The 23865-nt window shown below is 43.1% G+C and overlaps 1 protein-coding gene across 2 annotated transcripts; it reads left to right on the top strand.

The window, feature by feature from the left end:
- Positions 1-575: 575 nt before the first annotated feature.
- Positions 576-23495, top strand: IP6K3 (inositol hexakisphosphate kinase 3). 2 transcript variants are annotated; one of them, XM_066624200.1, is made up of 6 exons: positions 576-692; positions 5867-6249; positions 17218-17428; positions 18779-18957; positions 20828-21003; positions 21972-23495. In XM_066624200.1, the coding sequence occupies exons 2-6, from the start codon at positions 6051-6053 to the stop codon at positions 22383-22385; spliced, it is 1179 nt and encodes a 392-aa protein (XP_066480297.1). In that variant the 5' UTR covers positions 576-692; positions 5867-6050; the 3' UTR covers positions 22386-23495. The 2 variants fall into 2 exon arrangements, with proteins under 2 accessions (XP_066480297.1, XP_066480298.1); XM_066624201.1 differs by lacking the exons at positions 576-692; positions 5867-6249 and adding an exon at positions 13306-13521.
- Positions 23496-23865: the final 370 nt, after the last annotated feature.

The following is a 23865-nucleotide window of genomic DNA, read 5'->3' as shown; positions in this document are numbered from 1 at the left end:
CGTGGAAGGCAGTTTTTTGCCTACCCCAGATTGGCAAGGGAGAAACGATGTGTTTGGTAGGTTTCATGTTTTGAAAACTGGTCACTTGTGTTTAATAAGATGGCTCAAGTTAAACCCAAGTCAGTTTGGTGTCTTCATTTGGGGTGCAAGGGAAAATGCAGGGGAGTGGCAGCAAGATGCAAGTAACTTGTCATCTGTGTGCTCTCTGAGGCATCTGATGGGCTGTTGTGAGATACAGGAAACTGGACTAGATGGGCCCTAGGCCTGACTCAACAGGGCACTTGTGTTCTTCATGCACATGTGATCTATGTACCATTTCAGCCAGACAGGAATTTGTTCCAAGTAGGAAAACACAGATGCCTGAAGCAACCCTCGGTCACAGTTTTGCTTCTCAATGTCACAGGTGTTTTCCCCCTTTCTAACTGTCTCCATTTAACCCCCCACAGCCCAGTTGCATCAGCTGTTGGCTGCATGTAACAGATGCCTGCCAAGAATGTCCAAGGAGGTCAGGTGACACCCTGTGTTCCAATTCCCTTCCCTCTCACATACTCCAACTCACATACTGAGGCTGGGCTTCCTAGCAAGGCTGCATTACAGCAAGGAGACCCATCAGATCAACATCCCTACTGAATTGGGGATACCCACAAAATCACCATAGCCAGTGCAAATGCCCACGTCAAAGGAACAGCTGGGTGAGTAATTATTTTGAGGGATTATATGTATTCATCACATTCTTCTTCTAGCCATGGGGGGGGGAGGGGAGAGATCAAGTTTGTTCTGAAAACAGACAGTAGAAACTGATCCTAAAACTTGGAGTTAGCTTCTTCATATGCATCAGAACAAGGCAGAGTTGGATAATGAATGGAATGAATGAAGGGGGCTGCAGAGACTAGAGACTCTAGAGCAGCCATTTTCAACCACTGTGCCGTGGCACACTAGTGTGCTGCGAGTGGTCCACAGGTGTGCCACAGGAATTTGGGGGAAGATCATTTATTAGTAGAGCCAATGGGGATGTGAGCTCCCCACTGGCAGCAAGGTGTGCCTTGTCAATTGTCCAAAATCTGATGGTGTGCCTTGAAAATTTTAGTGTCTTATCAGTGTGCCATAAGATAAAAAAGGTTGAAAATAACTGCTCTAGAGACTACAGTGTGTTAAATGTAGTGCTGCAGCAATGTGCCTAATGTTTGCTTATTTTAAAGGATGCTGGGGGCTTTCTGGCTATTCTGCCCTCATTCAAGTGCTATATGATTAGTAAGCAATTGTGCTTTCATCCTGTCCCTACATTGCTTTGAATGGGAAAAAAGATGAACTAATATTTCCTGACCTGTTGGGGGTAGAGATCAATCTTAAATTCATCAAAATCCTGCAGATTTGTTCTTTTGCCATAAATCAACTGCAGAAGGGATTATTTCTGTTTAAAATTAATGCAAGTCGCTAATAGTAGCTCCAAGATCTAGGACTATGATCAGGACAGGCCCTGCTTGAGCATTTGAGCAGATTGCAGGATAGCAGTCTGGAGATATACTGAGCCCAACATCCCCTGTATTTGGGGATTTTTTTCACCCCCGTGGCCTGAATGTTACTGTGGGGACAGAAACCCTTTTCTATTATCTCATCACTGATCTGTTTATTCCATCAAAAATTCTCAAAGATACTTGGCCACAGAAAGGTCAAGTTGGCTTTAACAAGTGCTTTCTTGTGAAAAGCTCTTTCCCTTTGATATGAAATATGTTTTGAGATATTGTAAGACAAACTGCTATCTGAAAAAAAGCCAGTAAATCCATGCAGCAGACCCATGTTTAGCTCACAATTGGGATAAATGCAAGCATTAGGAAGGCTGATGAAGGAAGAGGGATAGTGAGGATCCTTCTCATTTGAGATCTGCCCCACAGCGGCTCAACATCTTCCAGCACTTCAGGCCATGTGCTCAGTTTCCTAAAGGTTAGGATGAGGAGAATGGCTATGTTTACTTTTCTGTAGTAAGATATAGCATTTCCTAATTTCCTAAATTAGCAATGCTTGAGTCTTGCATTTGCTAGTTTACTGCAGAACTGGCATAAAGCCATACTGAAATGAACAAGTGAAAAGCCAGCTGTCTTTTGTATGAAGGTAGACAAAAGACTTGGTCTGCCAACTGTGGTGTGGAAAGGATGGGGCTTTTATCACCACCACCACCCCCAATATATTACCACTTAGCCAAACGTATCTCATGATAAACAGACAGAGAGACAGCCACAGAATATTGACTTACTAAAGGTACACAAAACACCAGCCACTGCGGCAGAGGCGTTCCCATTATCCCAAATACCCAAGCAATCACTGGCGAGAGATACCGCATGTTAGCAGCCTATCAATCGTGGCTAATGGAGCTCCTATCCTTCCTCCCTGCAATCCTCCAGCTTTGCAAAGCCAGCATATAAATCCATCAGCGAAGCAAACTGTATCTTTGCTTCTTGTTCATGAGGGATGCAAGGACCAGCCATAAACTTTATGAACATCATATTCTTTCAGGGAAGGAAACACAAGATTAAAAGGGCTTGAGGTTTGTGCACACAAGGATTTATGGCATCAGCACTGGAACTTGGCCTCTCACAGAGAATGAAGCTTTTCACATTCAGCACTCTGTCATCCAGCACAGTTATTCTTTCAGATGAGAGAAGAGGAGGAAAAGCAGATTTAGAAATACACACAGGATTAATGCTGCGTCCCAGGCATTGTACACGAAATGTCCACATGGAAATATGCAAAGAGCCTACTAAAGTCCACCAAATCTTTCCCAATCTCTGCAAAGGAGCTTTTGATTAGGCACTAAGGCAAGGCTTGTACGAAGCAGCAGATAGATTTGCTTATATAAAACTGTCTGGCTGTAAAGGGAAACTGAATTGCACAAATACAAAAGCAGATTTAAATCAGCTGACTATTTATAGTGCTTGGAGTTAAAGACCTTCCATAGTGTTTGGCTTCATTTGCTTTGCACTCTAAACTAAAATCTGGCCTTTGCAGGGTGGGTCCCAGTAAAAGTCTCCTTGCAGAATCTAACTGCAAAGATGTATAGGTAACTGCATTTTTCACCTAGTATTGACGGATGTAGGATCCTATCCCTCTTTCTCAGCCCAGACCCACCCCCAGGAGCATCCTCCTCAGACTTATGCTAGGTAAAGAACTGGCATTGGTCCAAGGAGCCCCACTGATGGCCAAGTGGCCTATGGAGAGGTGAGTAAAAATGACTTTTTTACTTACCTCTCCAGGGTTATCTGGTTTCCCCACCACCACCATCACAGCATGCTGCATGTGTTTCATCAGTGGCACTGCTTACTATGAACTGGTGGAGGTTAGGATTAGGCCCAAAATCACCCAATAGGTTGCAAAGATACAACTGGGAATGGCTATTCACAGTGTGGTAGCAGCCAGCAGAAGCTGTGGCTCTTATTGGTTGAGAAAGGATTGGTGTGGCTTGCTTGGGAAAGGAGTTGTGCAAGTCATAGAAAATCAAAGGGTGACGCCACGCTAAGCGTAAGAATGAGAGCCTAAGCTGATTGGTTCAGTTCTTACTTCCTGCCCAGGCATGCCAATGGCATCCCACCTGGTTCCCAACAAGAGCAATGAATTAAGGAACTCAGCCACCCAGTTTCAACAATAAAACAAGAAGCCCATTGTTACTGTTTTTGTTCTCTGAGCTGATGTATACACCCATGCAAAAAGGGCTTGCAAATGTGTATAATTATCACATATTTGATGTGATGCTATTGATATCCACAGGGCAGAGTGTAGATTACAAAATTAGATATTTAAGACATTTAAAAGTCATTTACACCTTTTTTGTAATTTGATGCCTGCTTAATAAGGTTGAGGGAACGTGTGCATGCTTGATTCTGAGTGCCAAATCTCTATTCTGTCAGTCAGCAATTATAATGACAGTCATCAGGAAGCATGAATTTTGTCTACAAGTCTACAAGATATAGCCTAAACATTTATTTGTAATTTTCAACAATCAGGTACTGCAGTGGTTCTCAAACTGGTGGGCTGTGACCCACCAGTTCGTGTAATGCTTCCCCATCTCTTTTATTATCAAGCTTTTATTTGTACATCCCCTTGAACTACAAAAGCCAGGATCTACAGCCCCCATGTTTTGTGTACCAAAAAACATTAAGCAATAAAGATTTAAGAGCAACACTTTGCAAGGTGATTTCTCCTTTGCTGTTCAGCAAAAAGTGATGTACTTCTGTTTCAGTTACTGACAGCTGTAAGACCTGCTGTTACCTTAATTCAGAGAGAGTTTCAGGCTTCTTCTCTTTACCTTTGATTGGCGAGCCCTCTTTCTGTAGTCATATAAAGATATCTTACTATACTCTTTTTTTCATAAATTCTACAGACTGCCCAATAAAAAGACACTTCTCCCCTCTCTTTCTCCAGAATACATCTTGATCTTGTTTATTTTCCAAGTATTCAGTTAGTTTCACTCCTGAATCCATCTTTAAAGTACCCATATGCTCTAATCTACAATGTCTAAGAAAGATTTAAGGATAACAGCATTATCGGCTGTCATGCAATGTGAACCTCAAGGTTACTAGAAGTTTCTTCATTTCATAAGTACACACATAAAACAGAAGGAGTTAGATGTAACAAACTGAGTGACTCAATTACAGGTCACCTTGTTTTGAATTTCCCCAGTAGTTTGAAGTGCAACCCAGAACCATTAAAATTGGTAGGAGGTTTTGTATTGATTTCAATGACATATGGATTGTATTTTTGCTTATACTCAAGGAAACAGGTTGAAATTAAGTGAAACAGGGGACTAACAGACCAATCCTATGCCCTGGCAGTGGCACAAGGTACAGCAACACTGAAATGGCCACCGCTGTATCCTGTGGGGCTGGGGCAGCCACCGAAGTTTCCTTGGGGTAAGGGATTGTTTGTTCCCTTACCTCGTGTCAAGCGCCACTGGCAGCAATGGGTCTCTTCAAATCTGCACCTGTTATTTAGTGGGCGCAGAACCAAGTAGGCCCATGTTGGGCTTTCAAGTGCGGGAGGGGACATAGGATTTGGTGGTAGACTCTGCTTTGTTCATTGCCTTGGCTGCATCACCTCTATAAGGTTAAAGCAATGCCCTAACCTCATGAAGACAGGAAATCCTTTACTTGGATCTTAGTGTTGAGTGATGCAGAATGTTTTGATCTGAGGTTTTTTTCAGGAAAGATTGGAGGTGGGAAGATCTCCTGAGGGGAAGGCAGAGATCATTTTTACTCACATCATGGTGGTGTTCATGAGTGGGGAACATCCAGTCTTGGGCTTTCCAGGACTCTTATTAACAGCTGAGTTGGTGAAGAATGTTCTGGTCTGGGGTTCCCTGAGGGAAAGTTGAAAAGCAAATTAGCAACTCCTTGGTGAGCAAACTGGGATTGTCTCCTAACCTGGAATCCCCTTAAGGAAAGTGAAGAAGCATCTTATTAATAACTTGGTGTTAGCTACCACTGGAATGCTCTGATCCAGCTGCTCTCAGGGGAGCCACATTAATCTGATAGCTCTTCTAGGTTATCTTTCCCTATCTTTTTGCTCAGCCACACCAGCATTACCATGAAATCTAAACTGGATCTACTTCAGATGCATATTTCAGCACTTGGATCCCAGCCAGCACTTGTACATAGAACAAATCTGCCCCTAAAAGTATCGGGTGAGAATGTGCATTCCCTTCATCACCCTGCAGGCCTCTCTTGGTCAGGAAATGAATGCACCAGATTTCTTGCAAGATGTAAAGAGACCATAGCATGAAGTGTGATATATCTGACACACACTGAATAGTGGAGAAATGTAAGGGAACAGTTTGTGCCTGATTTCTGACCTGTTGAATTTATTCTTTGCATTGCAGAAAAGTTCTCAAAGAATAGCTGAGTAGCCAGAAGGCATACAAGCTTTAGATCTGATTTGACTTCCTAACATGAGAAAACCTCAAGCCATCATTTGATTTCAGCTGCAGAAACAAAAGTAGGGTTGTTCCCTCAATTGGAGTTTAGCTTTCTACAAAGAAAGACTCTGATCCATCTGGCTGCACCATGGTGGTGCAGAATAATCTGGACATTGGGGATACTAGGAAAGGGATCCTGCTGGAACCATTTATCCACCAGGTTGGAGGCCACATGAGCATGATGAAGTATGATGACCACACAGTCTGCAAACCCCTTGTCTCCCAGGAGCAACGGTTCTACGAGTCTCTTCCCACAGTCATGAAACAATTCACACCCCAGTACAAAGGTACGTTCAGTTTTATGTGCATTCCTCTATATTAGGAAGTACATCCCAATAACCTCTGGGTAAACACAGTGAGGACCAGGTTGCAGGATTCATGGCTAAAGGAGGCAATGTTCTGCACACAGTGGTTGATGTTTATACTATAGAGCAGCTGGTGGCTCCTGGGCCAAATATGCTCTTTGCCCCCCAAAGAGCATATTCCACTTGCCAAGCTAGAGGCCAAGAGTGAATGGAGGGAGCAAGGGCTGTGATTATAGGACTTAGCAGTGTATTTTGTTGCCAGGGGACAAAACACTGGCCTGCCAGTTTTTTGACCTGCCACTCTCTACTCTACGGAAAGTACCCATTCAGTAAAACTAGTTGTTGACCAGAGTTACAACAGAACTGTCAACAATCAGGACTTTTCTGTGGCAATCAATTCTGTGAAAGTGGTTCTTATTTGTACAGTCACTATCTGTTGCTGGGGGATCATCCAAGTAGAACAAGTGCCAAATCTATAACAAAATGACTGTTTACCACAGAACCTCAAACCTGTAAAATGGAGACATGGTTTGGTGCTTAAAACCATTCCAAACATGTGGGCCAGTTGTTGTTAGCTGCTTGGAAGACTGAAACCTGAGACAGTACAAGCACATGGTTATGGCACTTTTCTTGGTATCTGTTACACAAGCCTGGTGCAGGGGATTATCTTGAGAAAAGACAAATCAACATACAAGTGGCAGGTTCTGAGTGTCAGTTTTCAGGCGGTCATTGCACTGATGATTTTGCATGCTCTTCCATGAAACTTGGCATAGAAAGGTAAGCATGGGAAAGGGGGAGAAAGAAGAAAATCAGCTGGTAGGGCATTCCCAATTTAAAATATACGTAGGTATATGGTGAAAGATTTGAAGGATGATGGGAGCAAGGTCAGAGGGATTACTTCATCAGCACTGTGAACTGAGATAGGCAGCAACTTTTCATAGAGCATGGAGTCAGCTGTCCTATGGTGAAGACTGCTTGGAAGCTATTTTATAATATAAGGTTTTGTCCTGGTGATTCTCCCTTGATAAAGTGAAGCTGCATTAGCATATTGAGCAGGGGTCTCCAAACTGCGGCCCAGGGGCCATATCCGGCCCGCCACAAGATTTTATCTGGCCTTCACCAACTTGTCTTTTTTGTCAGAGCATTTGCTAATGTTTGACATTTTAACTCATTATATATCATTTCTCAGGCTAAGAATAGCATTATTTCTTTGTCATTGTAACATTTCTATTTTGTTCTGAATTGTATCTTGCTGATTACAAAAAAGATCTAAGTAAACTTATTCATTCCTTGAAACTTCATTCATTTATAAATGATTCTTTTCAGCCTACAAAAATGTACATAATACACATCGTACAATGTGGCTCTGATGTGGTCGTCAAACTGAAAAGACCCCGATATATATACCTATCAGTTAGTCTGCAGTCCAAGTTATTTTAATGTGAGCTGTTGTCTTCAGTGACCTGAAGGCATCTGCAAGACCAAACCATGTTGTTAGGCTTACAGTCTCAGCAGAGTGGGGTATTGTACAACTGAATTTAAGAATCAGAAAAACAGGAAGGAGGAGAGAATGAAAGTCAAACAGGAAGGCCTAAGCACTTTTCAGAGATACAGAAAGAGAAGAGGAAGCCCATTTACAGCTAATCAGCTGGGCCTCCAACGTGCTCTTCATTTAGAGATTTTCTCTGACACTGCAAATATCTCAGTAGCTATAATCTGTGTTTATAACTAAGCCCATTTGGAATTCATGGTGTTGTATTTCCTTTCAAGAAGACCATCTGTGTACATTAACACCTCCCATAGCGAGACACTGAGTAGTCTGAGTAAAACAGGCCTCTATAGCTGAATGTGTCAACAGGAGTGTTAGTTGTTGATGGAGCCTCTCCACAACAGGAACAACAGAAATTTAAACTTCTCCTTTGGGTGTTGTTCTTTGTGCCACGGTGTATTTTAAAGTATTTTAATAATAGCAAGAGGTTTGGCTAGGAAGGGCTTGTGTCTTCGAGACACGCCATTGCTTTTTTATTATAGTATTGGCAACCTTCAGTCTCGAAAGACTATGGTGTCGCGCTCTGAAAGGTGGTTCTGGCACAGCGTCTAGTGTGGCTGAAAAGGCCAATCCGGCAGTGACAATCCCTTCCACACCGGGAGCAAGTGCAGTCTGTCCCTGGTCTGTCTCCCTGGCTATGGGCCTTCCTTCTTTGTCTCTTTGCCTCAGACTGCTGGCAAAGTGTCTCTTCAAACTGGGAAAGGTCATGCTGCACAGCCTGCCTCCAAGCGGACTGCTCAGAGGCCAGGGTTTCCCACTTGTTGAGGTCCATCCCTAAGGCCTTTTTTATTAAGGCCTTTTATTTATTATTTATCCCTAAGGCCTTTTTTATCCCTAAGCTTTTTTATTATGTAGTGGATATTGGTACAGTTGCTTTTCTGCTCCAGGAGTACAATTAATTCTGTGCTGCATAATCGGCAGTCAGTTTACAGCCCAAGAAATTTGCTGTTTTATCTGAATGGAACTGAAGTACTATATGTATGCATGAGACTTTGAATGATTTGCCTGTCAGTGGATAACAAACTCAAACCATGCACCAGATGTGCACTGCGCATTCTCTCTTGCTCCCCCCATGTGTGTCTGTGAGAGAGTGTGAGAGAGAGAGAGAGACCCCAAAATAACAACAGTTTTAAGTTGACAAACAGCCATTTTCCTCAACTCACAGGAAGTTATGCTTTAAGCAACAGGAACGATGCAGCCCAAGAGAACCCTGCATTGTCATTGCTCTTGGTGGAGTGCAAATTGCACCTGCTGTGCCACCACAGCAGGCCTCTGTATTTATGGCCTCTTTCTGTGATACGGATAAGGCAAGGATCAGTGCAGGCTGAGTGCACCATGTTCCGTGGTGATAGAACAGAGTACTATATATTAGCCAGCTTTCAGCAGCATTACCATTTAGCATGCATTCTTGCCCATTTCCTGCTCTCAACCTAAGATGTAGCGCTAGGCAACCTGATGCATAACACCAGATACCTCGCCAAAATCTGACACTGCAGTAGGGGATCATGTATCTAGAACTGACGTGGGCCTCCCCTCCTCTATCCCAAAGTGGTAGCATACACACCACAATTATTCAGAAAGCAAATTTCACCACTCCTCAACCCACTAACACTAACACTTGCTCTAAAGTACTGCCTGAGGGCCTTCATTGGGATGGAAAGACTATGTGGCTTTCTTGGTAGGGTACAAATTAAGAAACAAACAAGAGACCACTCAGCTCTAAAACAGAATGTGCCCATTGACGAGCAATTATGAAGGACTTTTTTTTTTTTTAAAGGAAACCAATAACAGTTTTCTTCCAAAAAAAAAAAAAACCATGGAACATTTGTGTATTCTGTGACTCTCATCCATATAGATCCATATATGCTCAAACATGGCGCTTCAGTGAAAAAAGATAAAATGTACTCAAAATGGCGTCTCAGTGAAACAAGAGGAAAACCTTAAGCTATGAATTAAAAGTTTGCAATCTAAATGGGCAGAACACAGTCAATAAGTTTCAAAACACAATCAAGGAAGTGTGCGATCAATATGCATAATGTAATAAGTGACCCCTCTGCTGAAATTCTTCTAGCTAATCCTTGCTGCTTTCATCAGAAATGTGTTATTTTTCCACTCACGCCTGCTTTTTTCATAACATTAGTTAGCAAAAGCTCCTCAGCTAATTAACTGTGCCCCAGTGGCGACAAAGCAATGGGAAGCCCCCAGTCCCTCCTGCCTCCATCTCACGGCAAGAGATAAGATGAAAGCATTTTGTTCCCCTGAGCTGGCAGATTTCCATGGATATTTTCAAGAGAGCACCTGCATTTGGAGTGCTGTTTTTAGCTCACTGAACGTACAATCGCCTCCTCTATCAATATTTCACTTGAAGATATGCAGCATTCCCTAATCATGATCTAGCTAAGGTAGTGACTGCTCCCTTGATGGCCATTTGAGGAACAGCCTCTAGGTATGTGCTGTACTTTTCAGAAAACCATTCACAGCAATGTTCCCAGGATTTGAGTGATAAAGCCATAGACCTTCCAAAATCTCTCCCATAATTGTATTTGCCCAATAAGAGGTTGTTTGAGGTGAAGAACATCTATAGAAATTAGGCTTCCTGAATCCTCTCTCTCTCTCTCTCTCATTTGCACCTTGTTATTATTCCTGTGCAAGTGTTTGTGTGTTTGCACTTCACCTGTGCAAAACGGGGAATTCTCTCAAAACAGACTCTTCCTTCTGCACACTTGAAACATCAGGGCTAGTGCTTTCTGAAAACTACATTTGCTCACAGATAAGCAGTGGCGTCACTAGGGTTTGTGTCACCCGGTGCAGGATGCCAGTGCGTCAGCCCCATGCAGTGGGTGGGGTAACACCCCAGGTGGTGGGTGTGGCGATGTGCCATCACTCTGCCCCTACTGATTTTTTGGCTGTACCTTTTGATAGAACAACGATAGAACACATTACGCATGAAATTACACATTGATTGATATATAACATGATGGTATTATTCCTCCAAACTGTGATTTTAGTGATTTTAGTCACTAGTGTTGTCACATACCCCCAAGGGTATCAACTTACTAATACCTTATTGCAGTAGTTCTCAAACTTTTAGCACTGGGACCCACTTTTTAGAATGACAGTCTGTCCAAGACCCACCAGAAGTGATGTCATGGTGGAAGTGACATCATCAGGCAAATTAAAATAAATAAGTATAAATAATTAAAGTAAAACAAATAATTAAATAAGCAGAAGCCAGCCCTGTTCCACCAAGTGAATTTCCTCTGTAGCCTGCCTGCAATAACACCCCCCCCCTCCAAAACCAGTAAGGTTTTTCTGCCCTACCCAGTGCCCAGTTCAATTTAAGAACTTCTGTTTAAACCAGATCACTGTCAGGATCCACCTGGCTTTGCAAGTCTCAAAAAGGTTCACCTTATCAGCTGAAGCCTCTGTTTTGATCCTTTTTAGTGGCGGAGGGGGGGGGGAGGCTGCCTTCTGGAGCACTTGTTTAGCTCCAGGTACATAGGATCAGAACCATTCTGGTAGCCTTGCACTCTCCTTCACCTGATCTTTCATATCAGCCAAGGCACGTTTGCTTACTCACAAGTAAACATGACCATGAGGCTGTTTCGCTTTCCAATAGGGCTCAATACATTCATCTGCTTGGAGGGAGGACTTCCTTCTGAGGTGTTTTTTGGGGCTGCATTCATTGGATCAGGACCATTCTGGTGTCATTGGATTCCTCTCAGCCTGCCCTTTCTGACAGACTAAGGCATGTTTTCCTACTCGCAAGTAAACGCGTGATATGGCTCATTTTCACTTTTTATAGGGATCCAGGCATTTTTTGTTCTCCGGTTTTTTGGTCATAACTTTTGATAGAAAGGAGATAATTTGCTCAGGTATTCTGCATTGCATTCCGCTCGAAATTCCACATCCAACGGTATATAACACGATGGGGTTACTCCTAACCACCGCGATTTTAGCGTGTCACCCCCCCATGTGCATCACCTGGTGCAGCCCGCACCCCCCACGCCCACCTAGCGACGCCACTGCAGATAAGCATCCCAGTCTACTGTTTGTAACAGGGGTCTCCAAACCCCAGCCCGGGGGCCAGATGTGGCTCATGACAAGCTCTGTCTGGCCCACACTAAGCCTCTGGACCCCTGCAAGTCTCTGGCCTACTCAAAGGAATGTGACCAGAGCTGTGCTCTAGTTGCATCTGGAGGGTGCTCTGAGGGCCAGGGAAGCCATGCGCCTCCCCTCAGAATGCCTTCTAAAGGCCTATAAACATCACTTCCTGATTTTCCTGAAAAACCAGAAGTGATGTTTTTGGGCCGTTTGAAGGCCTGTAGCTTTTTGAGGCTTTCTAATGTATTTATTTAAATTTTATATTAAAAATTTATTTTTCTGGTCCTTGACACCATGCCAGATATTTGATGTGGCCCTGTGGCCTAAACATTTAAGGAGTCCTGGTTTATGAGGATGGACTGGGGTGTTTACTCACAAGTAAATTCACTGATGGGCAGATGCCTGGGTGTTTTTTTTGGGGGGGGGGGGTTTAAAGAGGCAAGGTGGCAGGTTACTGTGTTTCTGTTTTTCTCAGGCTGTCTTTCCAAATATTGTGATGAATATTGGGGTGGGGGGTGGGGAAGAGAGTTAATACTTCTTTAAGGAGACACTGGCTTTCCCACAAGAAGTCTGGCAGAGGAGACCCCTCTCAGGAACATACACCACCTGGAATGAAACAGATTGCACCAGAAATTCTCAGGGTGTCATAGCACACAGTCCACAGAACACAGATGGTACAAGCATGCCCTTACAAAGGAGCACAACTCTTTCCCATGAGGTAGAGGGTTAGGTTAATACGTCAGAAGGAATATCCATGAGCTCTCTGGCACAGACTCATCAGTGTGGCTAGACCTTGTCTCTATTTTTATACATCCTGAAGGCTTCAGAGGAGCTCAGGGACTGTTATGTAAGGATGCCATTTTGTAAAACTTAGCCTGAATGTCATCATTTAAATCTAACACCAATTAGTGGTGTTTCAAGAGACTGCTTACAGAGCAGACAGAACTTTTTATGCATTTTCGACAGGCTAAGATGACCTTGAGTGAGACAAACTTTCTTCTTTTTTTATGAACACCTCCTCTCTCAAGGTTGCCTGTCTGAGTTAGAATTCATGGTGAGATTATAGGCTTATTTTCAAGCCAGGTTCTGCCCAGACTCAAATTGCACTTGGCAGTAAATAATGTGCCTGTAAATTTAAAAATATACACATGAGAGCAGAGCTAGGGAGCTACATAGCAAAACAGCTTCTGAGAATAGCAGAGATGCTTCTGGCATGCTGGTATCTTCTGCAAATAGTCTCTTTGTGTGCCCAGCTTGCTGTGCACATAACCCAAGAGAATTGTCTGGGAAAGCAAAAGGAAGGCTAGAACAAACATTCAGCTGTAGCAAACCATTTCCTCTTCAGTTGGAAATCCCTAAACTGAACAAAGAAAAAGCATTGCAAACACCAATGTTGCTGGAATGATGTTGCACATGACCATGGATTATGAACTAATATGCTTACATATGCTGGCGGGTTGCAATGCAGCAAGACTTCATTGTTTTAGCCTCAGCAAACTAAGGGCCCAATCCTATCCATCCTTCCAGCACTGATATAACTGTACCAATGGGGCATATGCTGCATCCTGCAGTAGGGAGGCAGTCACAGAGGCCTCCTCAAGGTAAGGGAATGTTTGTTCCTCTATTTTGGGGCTGCATTGCAGCTGCACCGGCACTTGAAAGTTGGGTGGGATTGGGACCTAACAGGGCTACTCTGGGGAGTATGTCATAATTGCATAACTAGGGACTTCGGGTGCAATCCTAACTCCTTACGTCAGTGCTTTCCAGCACTGGCATAGCAGTGCCAGTGGGACATGTGCTGCATCCTGCAGTTGGGTGTCATTCACAGAGGCCTCCTCAAAGTAAGGGGATGTTTGTTCCCTTACCTGGGAGCTGCATTACCCTTATGCCGGTGCTGGAAAGCACCAACATAAGGGGCTAGGATTATGCCATATGCAGATGTGTAACAAAAAGAGCTTGAAAGTGCCCCATGTTCCTTGAGATCCATTGGTTTTCAATAGAATTTTTTTTTTTAATTTAAAAAATGAAACCTCTTTTTTTCCCAAGTACCGCTTTCTCCACTTTGGTATTAGCAGCACTTTGTGGGAGCCAACTGCAAGGCTGCAGACTTTCCTGGGCATATGCCCCATTGAATCCAGTGGGACTTAATTCTGAATAGACACACTTAGGATTGTGCTGTGAGGGAAGCAGCTGCCCAGGTATAGCCTTGTACTTGTAGTGGTCTTATATTTCTGCAGCCGTGAAAAGGAGGCATATCCCAATTTGTAAGTGCTAATCAGTTATGAGTAGTTGAAACAGGTGCACAAGGCCTTTGAGTCAAGCTAGGAAGCTGAATGTGAAAGGCATGTAAAACTAGGTTAGTGGAGTAAGAAGATCCTGCTCTAATAAGCATTTTTTGCTGTAATATTAAAGGGGGAAAGACAAAAGTTCCTGGACTTGGCTACCATCTCTGCTTGGGATAAATAGGGATATATTGGTACATTCGCAAAAAATGGATAAATAAGTGGGAGACGGTGTCTGTTTCCCTCAGATAGTTTCTCCCTTACCCCCAGTCTTCTGTTATTGATATTTCTAGAAGGGGTAACTTTTTAAAGTGATCTCTACATTACTTGCGGTCCTAGGGTTTTTTTTTTCCTGGCCCCGCTATTGTGCCTCTCTGCAGATCTTAGCAATTGACGCTGCTTATCTCTGTGCTGTCAATGCATCAAGCAGCTGCTCAAGGCACAGGAGCAGGCCAGGTCGGGGCATTTAACCCATTGGCAACCCTACTTCGTCCTGAATTCCTACCATAAAACTGTTCGGGCACAGCTGTGAGGAACTCACGTGGACCAGAGGGAGCCTGACTAATCCCCAAAAGGTGGCACTATGAAAAGATTCTCGGTGAGCCCTGCAGTTTCAGTTCCAGTCCTAACTTCCTCATGGCAGAGTCTGATGATGTCCTTAAGAAGGGCACCACTGTCACCAGTCTTTCATTGAAAGGTCAGAGCTGACTCCTATTCAAGCCATGCCCATAAAGAATTTGTCATCTGAGACTCTTGAGACTGCAGCCATGCTCTTTATTGGGAGTGGGGTAAATATGTCAGAGGTTGTCTGGCATTTTGGCCATGTAGGTTCCAGGAAAGCCAGCAGGAAAGAGCAGTGCTGAAATATAGAGGTGTTTCATTTGGCGCAGTGGAGCAGGAGTTGTGTTTTGGGGTTGGAGTTGCTGCAACACAACCCAGAGATCAAATACAGGGGAAGCGAGAGATGGCTGGGCAGCTGTGGTTTGCAAATTAGGAGTGCTATAGCCAGGGCTGGTCCATCAGTGAGACAAACTGAGGTGATCACCTCAGGCAGCAAATTGGCGGGTGTTCACCCACCCACCTCCATCCATCCACACACCTTCAGTGTCCCTTCTCCTCTCATTCCATGCACTGTTCCCTCTAAAGGGTCCACAACAGGGCATAGACTTCTTCAGCAGCTGTGCAGCAGCATGACTCATGACATCATCACTGAACTTCTAGGTTGCCAATCTCCACACTGCACAGAGCTGCGCGGCTTAATAAGAACAGTGGTTCTGTGGACTTGAAAAGGAAGAGGGGGATGAACCAGAAGAGGGTATGTGGAGGAAAGAAAAATCATGAACTAGCATGTCTCCAACTTACTACTCCCCACACTTCCTCATCCTCTCCATCTCCCTTCTCTTTTTCCAGTCAAGGGAGTGGGAGGAGCAGAAGTTGCCCTATCCCCACATAAAGAGGCAGGATTTCACATGCTGCCTCAAGTGCAAGGAGGCCTTGGGCCAGTCCTAGCTATAGCACCCAAAAGTTCTTTGAAGGCTTCTTGAAAGCACTAATAAGCTGAACTGTCTAGGAAACCATGGCAGTTTCAGAATCAGAGTGGATACCATCTGGATACACTCTTAGGCTCAAATTCCAGTTTGGCTATGAAGCACGCTGCAGGGTTTAATCTGCCATGTCTCATAAAGTTGTGCAGGAAACAAACTTTTTACACGGGAAAAGTGATGCAGAAATAATGATCCCACACAACCTTATGAGACATGGCAGACCAATATGGAGTCTAGCCCAAGACAACTCCTTAAAAACAAAAGCTTTCAAAAATAGCATCTATGATTTTTCTTAGTTTGTGATTACAACAGCCTCTATCTCAGCATCACAGGGGAAACCAACATTTTGCTTGAAATTCCTGCTCCACCAAACGACAAGATAAAAGGGTCAGACTGAAGCCCAGGCAGACCGTCAGTGGATCTCTCAGAGCCTTTGTCCCTTAGAGATATGACAAGATCAAATCCTAATAAGCAAATGAACAATTATGCGAGCTATTCTGGTGTGATACCGTCACACTTGTTCCTGCAGGAAGATCTTCTTCTAAAGTATTCCAGCAACAACAAGGTCTGCTTTCCAAGTAACCAGCCTCTGCTTATGTTTTCCGTAGTGTTTTATTTTAGGGCAATAACACATATTGCCACATATGTGAAATCTGAGCAATATGGAAAAGAGCCTGTTCTATTTTAGAACATGCCAAGTAGCAGACATGATATGTAAAGGAAAGGCAAAGGGGTAGATGGTAAGGCTCGTGTAGGTAAAGGATTCAGCAACCCCTTCCCACCTCATCTATGGTTAACTTGCCCACCCACTCCCCAAATTTATAGGAATTTACATGACTTGCATTTTCACAAATGAGCTGGGCCACCATAATGTCCCGTTTGCTTCCCTGTCTCTCATAGTTCCAGATCCCCTTGTGTACTGGAGTCCAATGTCAATCCTAGTTGGATCAGCGATTGCATAAACTAGAAAGAATTAAAGTGCAGGGACATTGTATACTGGGTGGATTTCATGTGAAATGCAAAGGAGGGGGTGGAAACCTAAGAAAAAAGGCATCTCAAAGAGGCAGGGGGCTGTTTTCCAAAGAATGGCTCTGCATATGCCTGACTCTTGAAAGTCAAAGGTTTAAATAGAATGCAGTTTGTCTTGTCAACTTCCTAGTCATCTACAAAGGCTTTCATAAACCCCTTTTACACAATGTATTCATGGCTATGAATGCATGGAAACCTTGGATGGGATAACGCCCAGACATGCATGCTCATATGGGCTTTATTTACAGGTTTGGACCAATGTGTGGATGGAGGCAGGCAGGTTCAGTGACCTCCAATCCCAGAATTCTCAACAGAAGGGCATTAGAACTGTGAATATTTGTTAAATTAATTGTGATCTGGTTTTTTGTTTCTTTTGCTCCAATGTATTACATGGCAGATGGACTTACTCTCACATCTGCACAATTCTTTTTGCTTTTTAAAGGTATCATTTCTGTACACCTCAAGAAGGACAGCGTGGGCAATTTGAGCCTCGTAGCCTGCCCGCAAACAGATAACCGCAGTTCCTTGGATAACGCCTCTAAGGAGTCTTCAATGACAATATGGCAGAAGCTCAATCAGGCCAATGCGAACAATGGTGACCACATGTTTGTCCAATGGAATCATGGCCCACTCACAAACACCATCAAAGACAGGTAAGCTGGCAATAGGGAATGATACTGTTCTAGTGCTTCTCAAAGCAGCAGCAAACCCATTTGGTTGGCACTCAGATTGTTCTCATTTGCATCTGGTCGCCCTAAGAGGGAGAAAACCCGCTGAGAACAGGAGTTGAATATGGCAAAGCTGCAGATTGGTGGAAGGTGCCCACCTCCTTCTGTCCACTTGCCTCCACCTCTGCTCCTCCTCTGCTGCTCTTGGTTGAAAAATGAAAAGGGGGTGGAGCGGCAGTATAGAGGAAAGGAGGGTGTCCAGTTCGAGCCTACCATTGTCCTCTCCTCCACACTTCTTTCCTCTTCCACTGTTTCCCAGCCTTCCTTTTCCAATACAGGGAGCGGAAGGAGCAGAGGCTGACACATCACCCAATGAGGGGGCAGCATTTGGCCCACTGCCTCAGGTGCCAAAAGGCCTTCCTTGAAAGTTGGGCATGACATCCCACTTCAACAATACCTGAAGGGCTGTCACAGAAAGGAGGACAAAGACTTGTTTTCTGCTGCTCCAGAGGGCAAGTCTAGATGATGATGATGATGATGATTGATGATAATAAATAACTCGGTATTTATATACCGCCTTTCTGGTCATCGGATTACTCCTCTGACTTTATTCAAGGCGGTTTACATAGGCAGGTGTTTCTAAATCCCTCAAGGGGATTTTTACAATTATAGAGGCTCTTTCTTTCAAGAACCAACAACATTTCAGAATGGATCTTCCTGGTTTGGTCTCACTTCTGGCCTCCAGTTCTCCCAGAAGGCTGACAAGCAGCTCCATCTCTCACATGGACGGCAGCCAAGATGCTTCTTGCTCACACCAAGAGCAGGTGGAATCACTCAGCTTGGCTTGTCAGCTGCTTCAAGGTCTCACCATTCTCAGCCGTTCAGGGAGCTGCCAGTGTCCTCGAACTGGCGATCTTCTGATGTTATCTTTGGGCTAATGGAGGCTCTACCCTCTAGACCAGACCTCCTGCCTAGATCTTATAGGTTTAAGTTAAAGGAGGATATATTTCAGCTGAACATGAGGAGAAACTTCTTAATTGTAAAAAAAGTTCAAGAAGAGAACCAATTACCTGAAGATGCTTCCCCATTTCCTCAATGGAGTTCCACAAGCAGAAACTGAACAGTGATCAGATGAGAATGCTGTAGCTCCAGATTTTCTGCACTGAGTAAGGAGTTTGAGTAATGTGATTTACAGGCCCTTCCCCTCCCAGTCTATGATTCTATATTATCAGGAGGACTTACTTCAAAGTATACATTTTTAGGTTCAGAGTGATAGACTTTTTAATTAAAGAATTAGCTAACGCTAACCAGATTTCTTTTCTGCTTCATGCCTAGCTGCCACGGGAAAGCACTCCTGCCGACCGACCTTCAGTACCACCGAGATATGTCTTCACTTATGGAGGATGCCAATGGGAACCAGGCAGAAAAGAACAGCTATAACCCCTGGGGACTGCACTGCCACAAACAGCATCTAAACCGCATGTCTTCCAAGTATAATGAGAACAAACTTCATCGTATCCTTTTCTCGGCTGCCCTTGTTACGTTTGACTGATTGCTTATGATTCCAAGGCTGTGATGCAGAACTCCCCTGTTCCCTTAACTTTTAATAATAGATGAAAATTACAACCATCATATATCATGCATCTGTATCATGGATAATTCATATTTGTTCAGGCCCTAGTGCAATGAAGAAAGAAAATACAAACACACAGGGTACAATGCAGCAGCACAGCCTATGTGTTAGGAGAACTCAGATATGCTGAACATGTATAAAATGCAGTGGATGGGCGAGATGATGTGAAACAAAGCAGGGGCAGGCAGGAGGGGAGCTGATTCTTTTCTCCTAGAGTCACCTTCCCCAGCTGTTTTCCATGTGACTTCTTGCCCCAGAACCAGCCAAGAGAAAAGCTACTGCTGACAGCAGATTGGAAGAAGAATCTAGAGGCAGGGAAAGGGTTCAGCATCTTCATTCTGCTTACCCCTTCTTTATATGAAATCACACCCTACTTGATTCAGCAGAAACATAGATTCAGCAGAAACCTACGTTCTGAAAAGCAGGTCTGCCAGTGTCTAGGCTGCAGTGCCAAGCAGACTTACTTACAGAGTGTAACCCCTTCAACTCAGTGAAACTTACTACTGAGTACCCATTGGAATGTGCTGTAATTCTTAAAGTAAGCAATAAAATGGTGCTGAGTAGTGACAAAGGGACAAACTGGGGTCAGACTGGTCATGCACACAAATGCATGCTAAACATGCATGACTTGAACTGGAAAGGCCTCTTCTTCCCACATCTGTGGGAAGGTTAGTTCTGATTGGGAATGTGGTGAGAGAGAGGTTAATACTTTCTGCTGACATAGCTTTCCTGCCCAAAATTGCCAACTATTTTCAAATATTGAAAAATGAATTCACAAAATATTAAGTTCAAATATCATCACATGCTAAGTTGAAAAATGCTAGGGAAACAAAATTTATCTCTCACAAATTGGGGGTCAACTCTTACATTTCATGTGCAGAAACTCAGGATTCAAAAACCCAAAAGCTAGGTTTTGCACTTGTAAATTCAAATTCTGCCATATTTAAGACCATGTATTCATATTCAAGTGTTAAAATTTCCAAGGGATGAATTAATTACAGTTTAATGCATTCTGATGTTCCTTTCAGGGCACAATCCTAACCCCTTATGTCAGTGCAATGCAGCTCTGAGGCAAGGGAATAAACATTCCCTTACTTTGAGAAGGTCTCCATGAGTGACACCCAACTGCAGGATACAGCACATGTTCCATTGGATGGAATGGCTCCAGTGATGGAAAGCACTGACATAAGGGGTTTGGATTGCATTCTCAGCTGTGCAGTTTAAAGTGAAAGAAAGAAAGAAAGAAAGAAAGAAAGAAAGAAAGAAAGAAAGAAAGAAAGAAAGAAAGAAAGAAAGAAAGAAAGAAAGAAAGAAAGAAAGAAAGAAAGAAAGAAAGAAAGAAAGAAAGAAAGAAAGAAAGAAAGAAAGAAAGAAAGAAAGAAAGAAAGAAAGAAAGAAAGAAAGAAAGAAAGAAAGAAAGAAAGAAAGAAAGAAAGAAAGAAAGAAAGAAAGATTCTGTACACACAAAAATCTGTCCACAGACCCATTTTCTGATCCACATCTCAAAAAGTTTAATCATGTACTAAGAACTTCCTATCAACCTTTATGTTCTGGTAGATAACATATGTGACTTGAGAGCCATCATCGGCTTTTCATGGGGATTTAAAATGATGAAGAGAGAGCTCTCACAAGGATAAATAGGTTGTGCTGGAAAGAAGCTAGTCAAGTGCACTAGTGAAGGTGGACTGCCAAATGTTATTACAGTTGTAAGTCTCTGTTAAAAAATTGATTTCCTTAATGTGTGTATCCAGAATTTCTGTTGCTTGAAAATGTGGTATCCAAGTATAAATATCCATGCATTCTGGATTTAAAGATGGGAACCAGGCAGCATGGTGACGATGCAACGGAAGAGAAGAAAGCACGCCAAATCAAGAAGTGTGAACAAAGCACATCGGCATCCCTTGGAGTCCGTCTTTGTGGCATGCAGGTAAGAAGTCATTCAAGTGCTCTCTACTTCAAAGAAACACATTGCATTGCCATCACCTGGCTTCTTCAATGGCATAAAGAAATAAGGTTTGGCATGAAACAATAATTGAGAACTTTGTGCTAGTGAAAACAGACAGCAACATTATTTATCTTACTTCCCAGCTGCTTTGCTGTAGCCTGGACCTGTATTTCTTCAAGTATAGGCCTTACCTAAGGCTTCTTTTTTCTTTTTTAAAACCTCCTATGGATCTGAGGGATCTGATCATTATAAATCTTTTATGTGGTGAGGAGCTCGCTTCAGTTATAACCACTGAAATAATTGTTCCCTTTAAAATTTCATATGAACATGTAACCTTTGAGTTGGTACAGACTATGGGTGTCACCAGGCATGCCAGAGGCAGCACACCAAAGCCACACCCTCTTGCCATTCTTTTGCTGGCGTAGCCTTGAGGAGCCTTCTGGGGACATGTCTGAGCCAGGTCAGGAGTTTTGGATATGGTGGGTGCTACAGCCACCAAGATTGCCCCATCCCACCCCCAATACACCCCTAGTTTAACCCAATCCCCACCCTGACCCACCCACCTCCACAAGCAAAACCGCACCAGCAGTTGTTCTGCAGAGTGCTGTTGGCAGCACACAGCCTTCTGGCCCTTGCACCACTGGTAGTGCTCCACAGACCAGCAGAGAGGCAGCCGTGATACTGTACCACAACATATGCTGACTGACTTTGTGGTCCACCAACATATGCTTGGAAAGGATTGGACCATTAATGAAGTCATTATTGTATTAAATTACTTTGCAATTTCCATGCTTTTAGACATTTGAGTAAAAGTTCTAAGGTGTTTAGTTTTTAAAAATGTGAATAGGCTGTCCTTTGAGGCTTTCAGAAGAATCTATATAAAATAATACAGCCAATTGCAGTCCACACAAGAGATGGCTAACGTTACTCATTATTCTTTTTTGTTCAAGGTTTACCAGGCAGACACTGTCCAATATCTCTGCAAAGATAAGTATTATGGACGGAAACTGTCACCTGATGGCTTCAGGCAGGCCATCTACCACTTCTTTCACAATGGGAAACATCTAAGAACAGACCTTGTGGAACCTATTGTGTCTCAGCTGAAGGCTCTGCTATCTGTCATCAAAAAACAGAACTCTTACCGGTTCTACTCCAGCTCACTTCTCATAAACTATGAGGGACTAGAGAAAACAATGCCTTTCGACAGCCACCCTCAAGTGGATGTCCACATGATAGACTTCGCTCACACAACCTACAAAGGCTCCAGGTATACTCAGACTGTCTATGACGGACCAGATCATGGCTATATTTTTGGTCTAGAAAACCTAATAAAAATTATTCAAAGTATCCCAGTGGGAGAATGACGACTGCTGAAGTGACAGAGACTTTATGACTATAAAGAGTACAACCTGCACATCGGGCTGATAGTAGGGAACCCTCCCAGCACCAGTGTCCCGTGCCCTGCTTTGAAATGACAGAGTGGACAGCTTGCCAGGAAAGGTTCAGATTATGCTACTTGCAGTGGAATGGACAGTGGAATGGACAGAATCCATCTTAATTGTGATCTATCAGAAGATTGTTTTCCTTATCATTTTACTGTTGTCCATTCATATCATTTGTGAGTTAGAAGGAAATGTTACTTGAATGAGGTTTTAGGATTTAAGGACTTGTGCATCAAACACCATTTAGATTTGCAAGGCTGACAGGGGCCAAGCAAATATTTTGCTCATGAGAAAGACTATGACATTGGGTTGGCAGGTCCTTAAAACCTGCAGCTTTACATTTTTATTCACATTAAGTTTGATGGGCCAAGGACTTTCAGTGACACACTCAGATGACAGCTGCCCTCCACATTGGCACTTTAAAAACAAATAGCCAACTTGCTCCTTTGTATTCCATACATGGCATGAGTGATAGTCTAATTCTGTTAGCTAAGGAATGTGTGCATCAGCCAAAATGAGTGAGTTGGTACAAAAAATCAAAATCAAAAGCAAGCATGAGCTACATAGCCCCTCCTGGAATACGGCAAGCCTTTCAAAGGTTCTTTGATGTAAAAGGGCTTGTCACAATGAAGGTGTAGTTTCTGTGAAGTAGCAGTCATGAAAGGCTTCAAAATATGGCATTTTATATTGAAGGCGGTTTGTCTGAATGAGGATTTAGGAATCTGAAATGAGGTCTTGATCTCAAAGACATGTGTGCTCAAGGTAGGGCCCAAGTGTCACTTAGACCTTTTATGTGAAATTTCTGTGCATGTGTGTTTGCATGGGTGGATTTTTTAAAAAAATCACAACAATGTGATAAAATGTTTACAGAATCTGTGAATTTTTGTAAATATGGCACAACTAAATCACAGATTCCTCTTTGTGTCATGTGGTTTAATGCTTTTAAAATGCTGTTAAAATGCTTTCAACTGTCAAATAGAGAGAAAAAGTCCTGTAATAAAATGGGAATGTCAGACTGTAAATAAAATTGTACAGGTCCAGTAATGTACTGGTTTTGTCTGTGGTTCCTTTCCTGAAGATCTGCTGGCATCTGCATAATTGCTGTAAAAATTATTTTCCCCTACTCTTAAGTATCAGGCTTCCAGGGAATCCTTTTACATATTTATTGTTTGTGGCCTGTGAAGAACCACAAATTGTGACAGGAAGATTAAATCATTAGATCAAATACATGCTCCACCTAGACTGCTACCCAGCTGCAGGAAATTGCTAGAAGTTGTTCAAAGTGCCTTATTTTGTTCGCTAATTTCAGGGGTCATCAAAAACAGTCCCATGAGCTGTCAGAGTCTCGAAGTGCAAATGCATTCATTTGTTCCTCAGCACAGAACATATGTGCTGTTCATAT

The sequence above is a fragment of the Tiliqua scincoides genome, chromosome 4 (assembly GCF_035046505.1).
Source record: "Tiliqua scincoides isolate rTilSci1 chromosome 4, rTilSci1.hap2, whole genome shotgun sequence".
Lineage (NCBI taxonomy): Eukaryota > Metazoa > Chordata > Lepidosauria > Squamata > Scincidae > Tiliqua > Tiliqua scincoides.
The sequence above is the reverse complement of the archived record's forward strand: the minus strand, read 5'-3'. Positions and strand labels throughout refer to the sequence as shown.

Coding starts and splice junctions, on each gene's coding strand:
- IP6K3 (XM_066624200.1), top strand. CDS start 6,051: ATGGTGGTGCAGAATAATCTGGACATTGGGGATACTAGGAAAGGGATC. Junction 6,250..17,217: donor ATTCACACCCCAGTACAAAG/GTACGTTCAGTT, acceptor TGCTTTTTAAAG/GTATCATTTCTGTACACCTC. Junction 18,958..20,827: donor TAATGAGAACAAACTTCATC/GTATCCTTTTCT, acceptor GTGTGTATCCAG/AATTTCTGTTGCTTGAAAAT.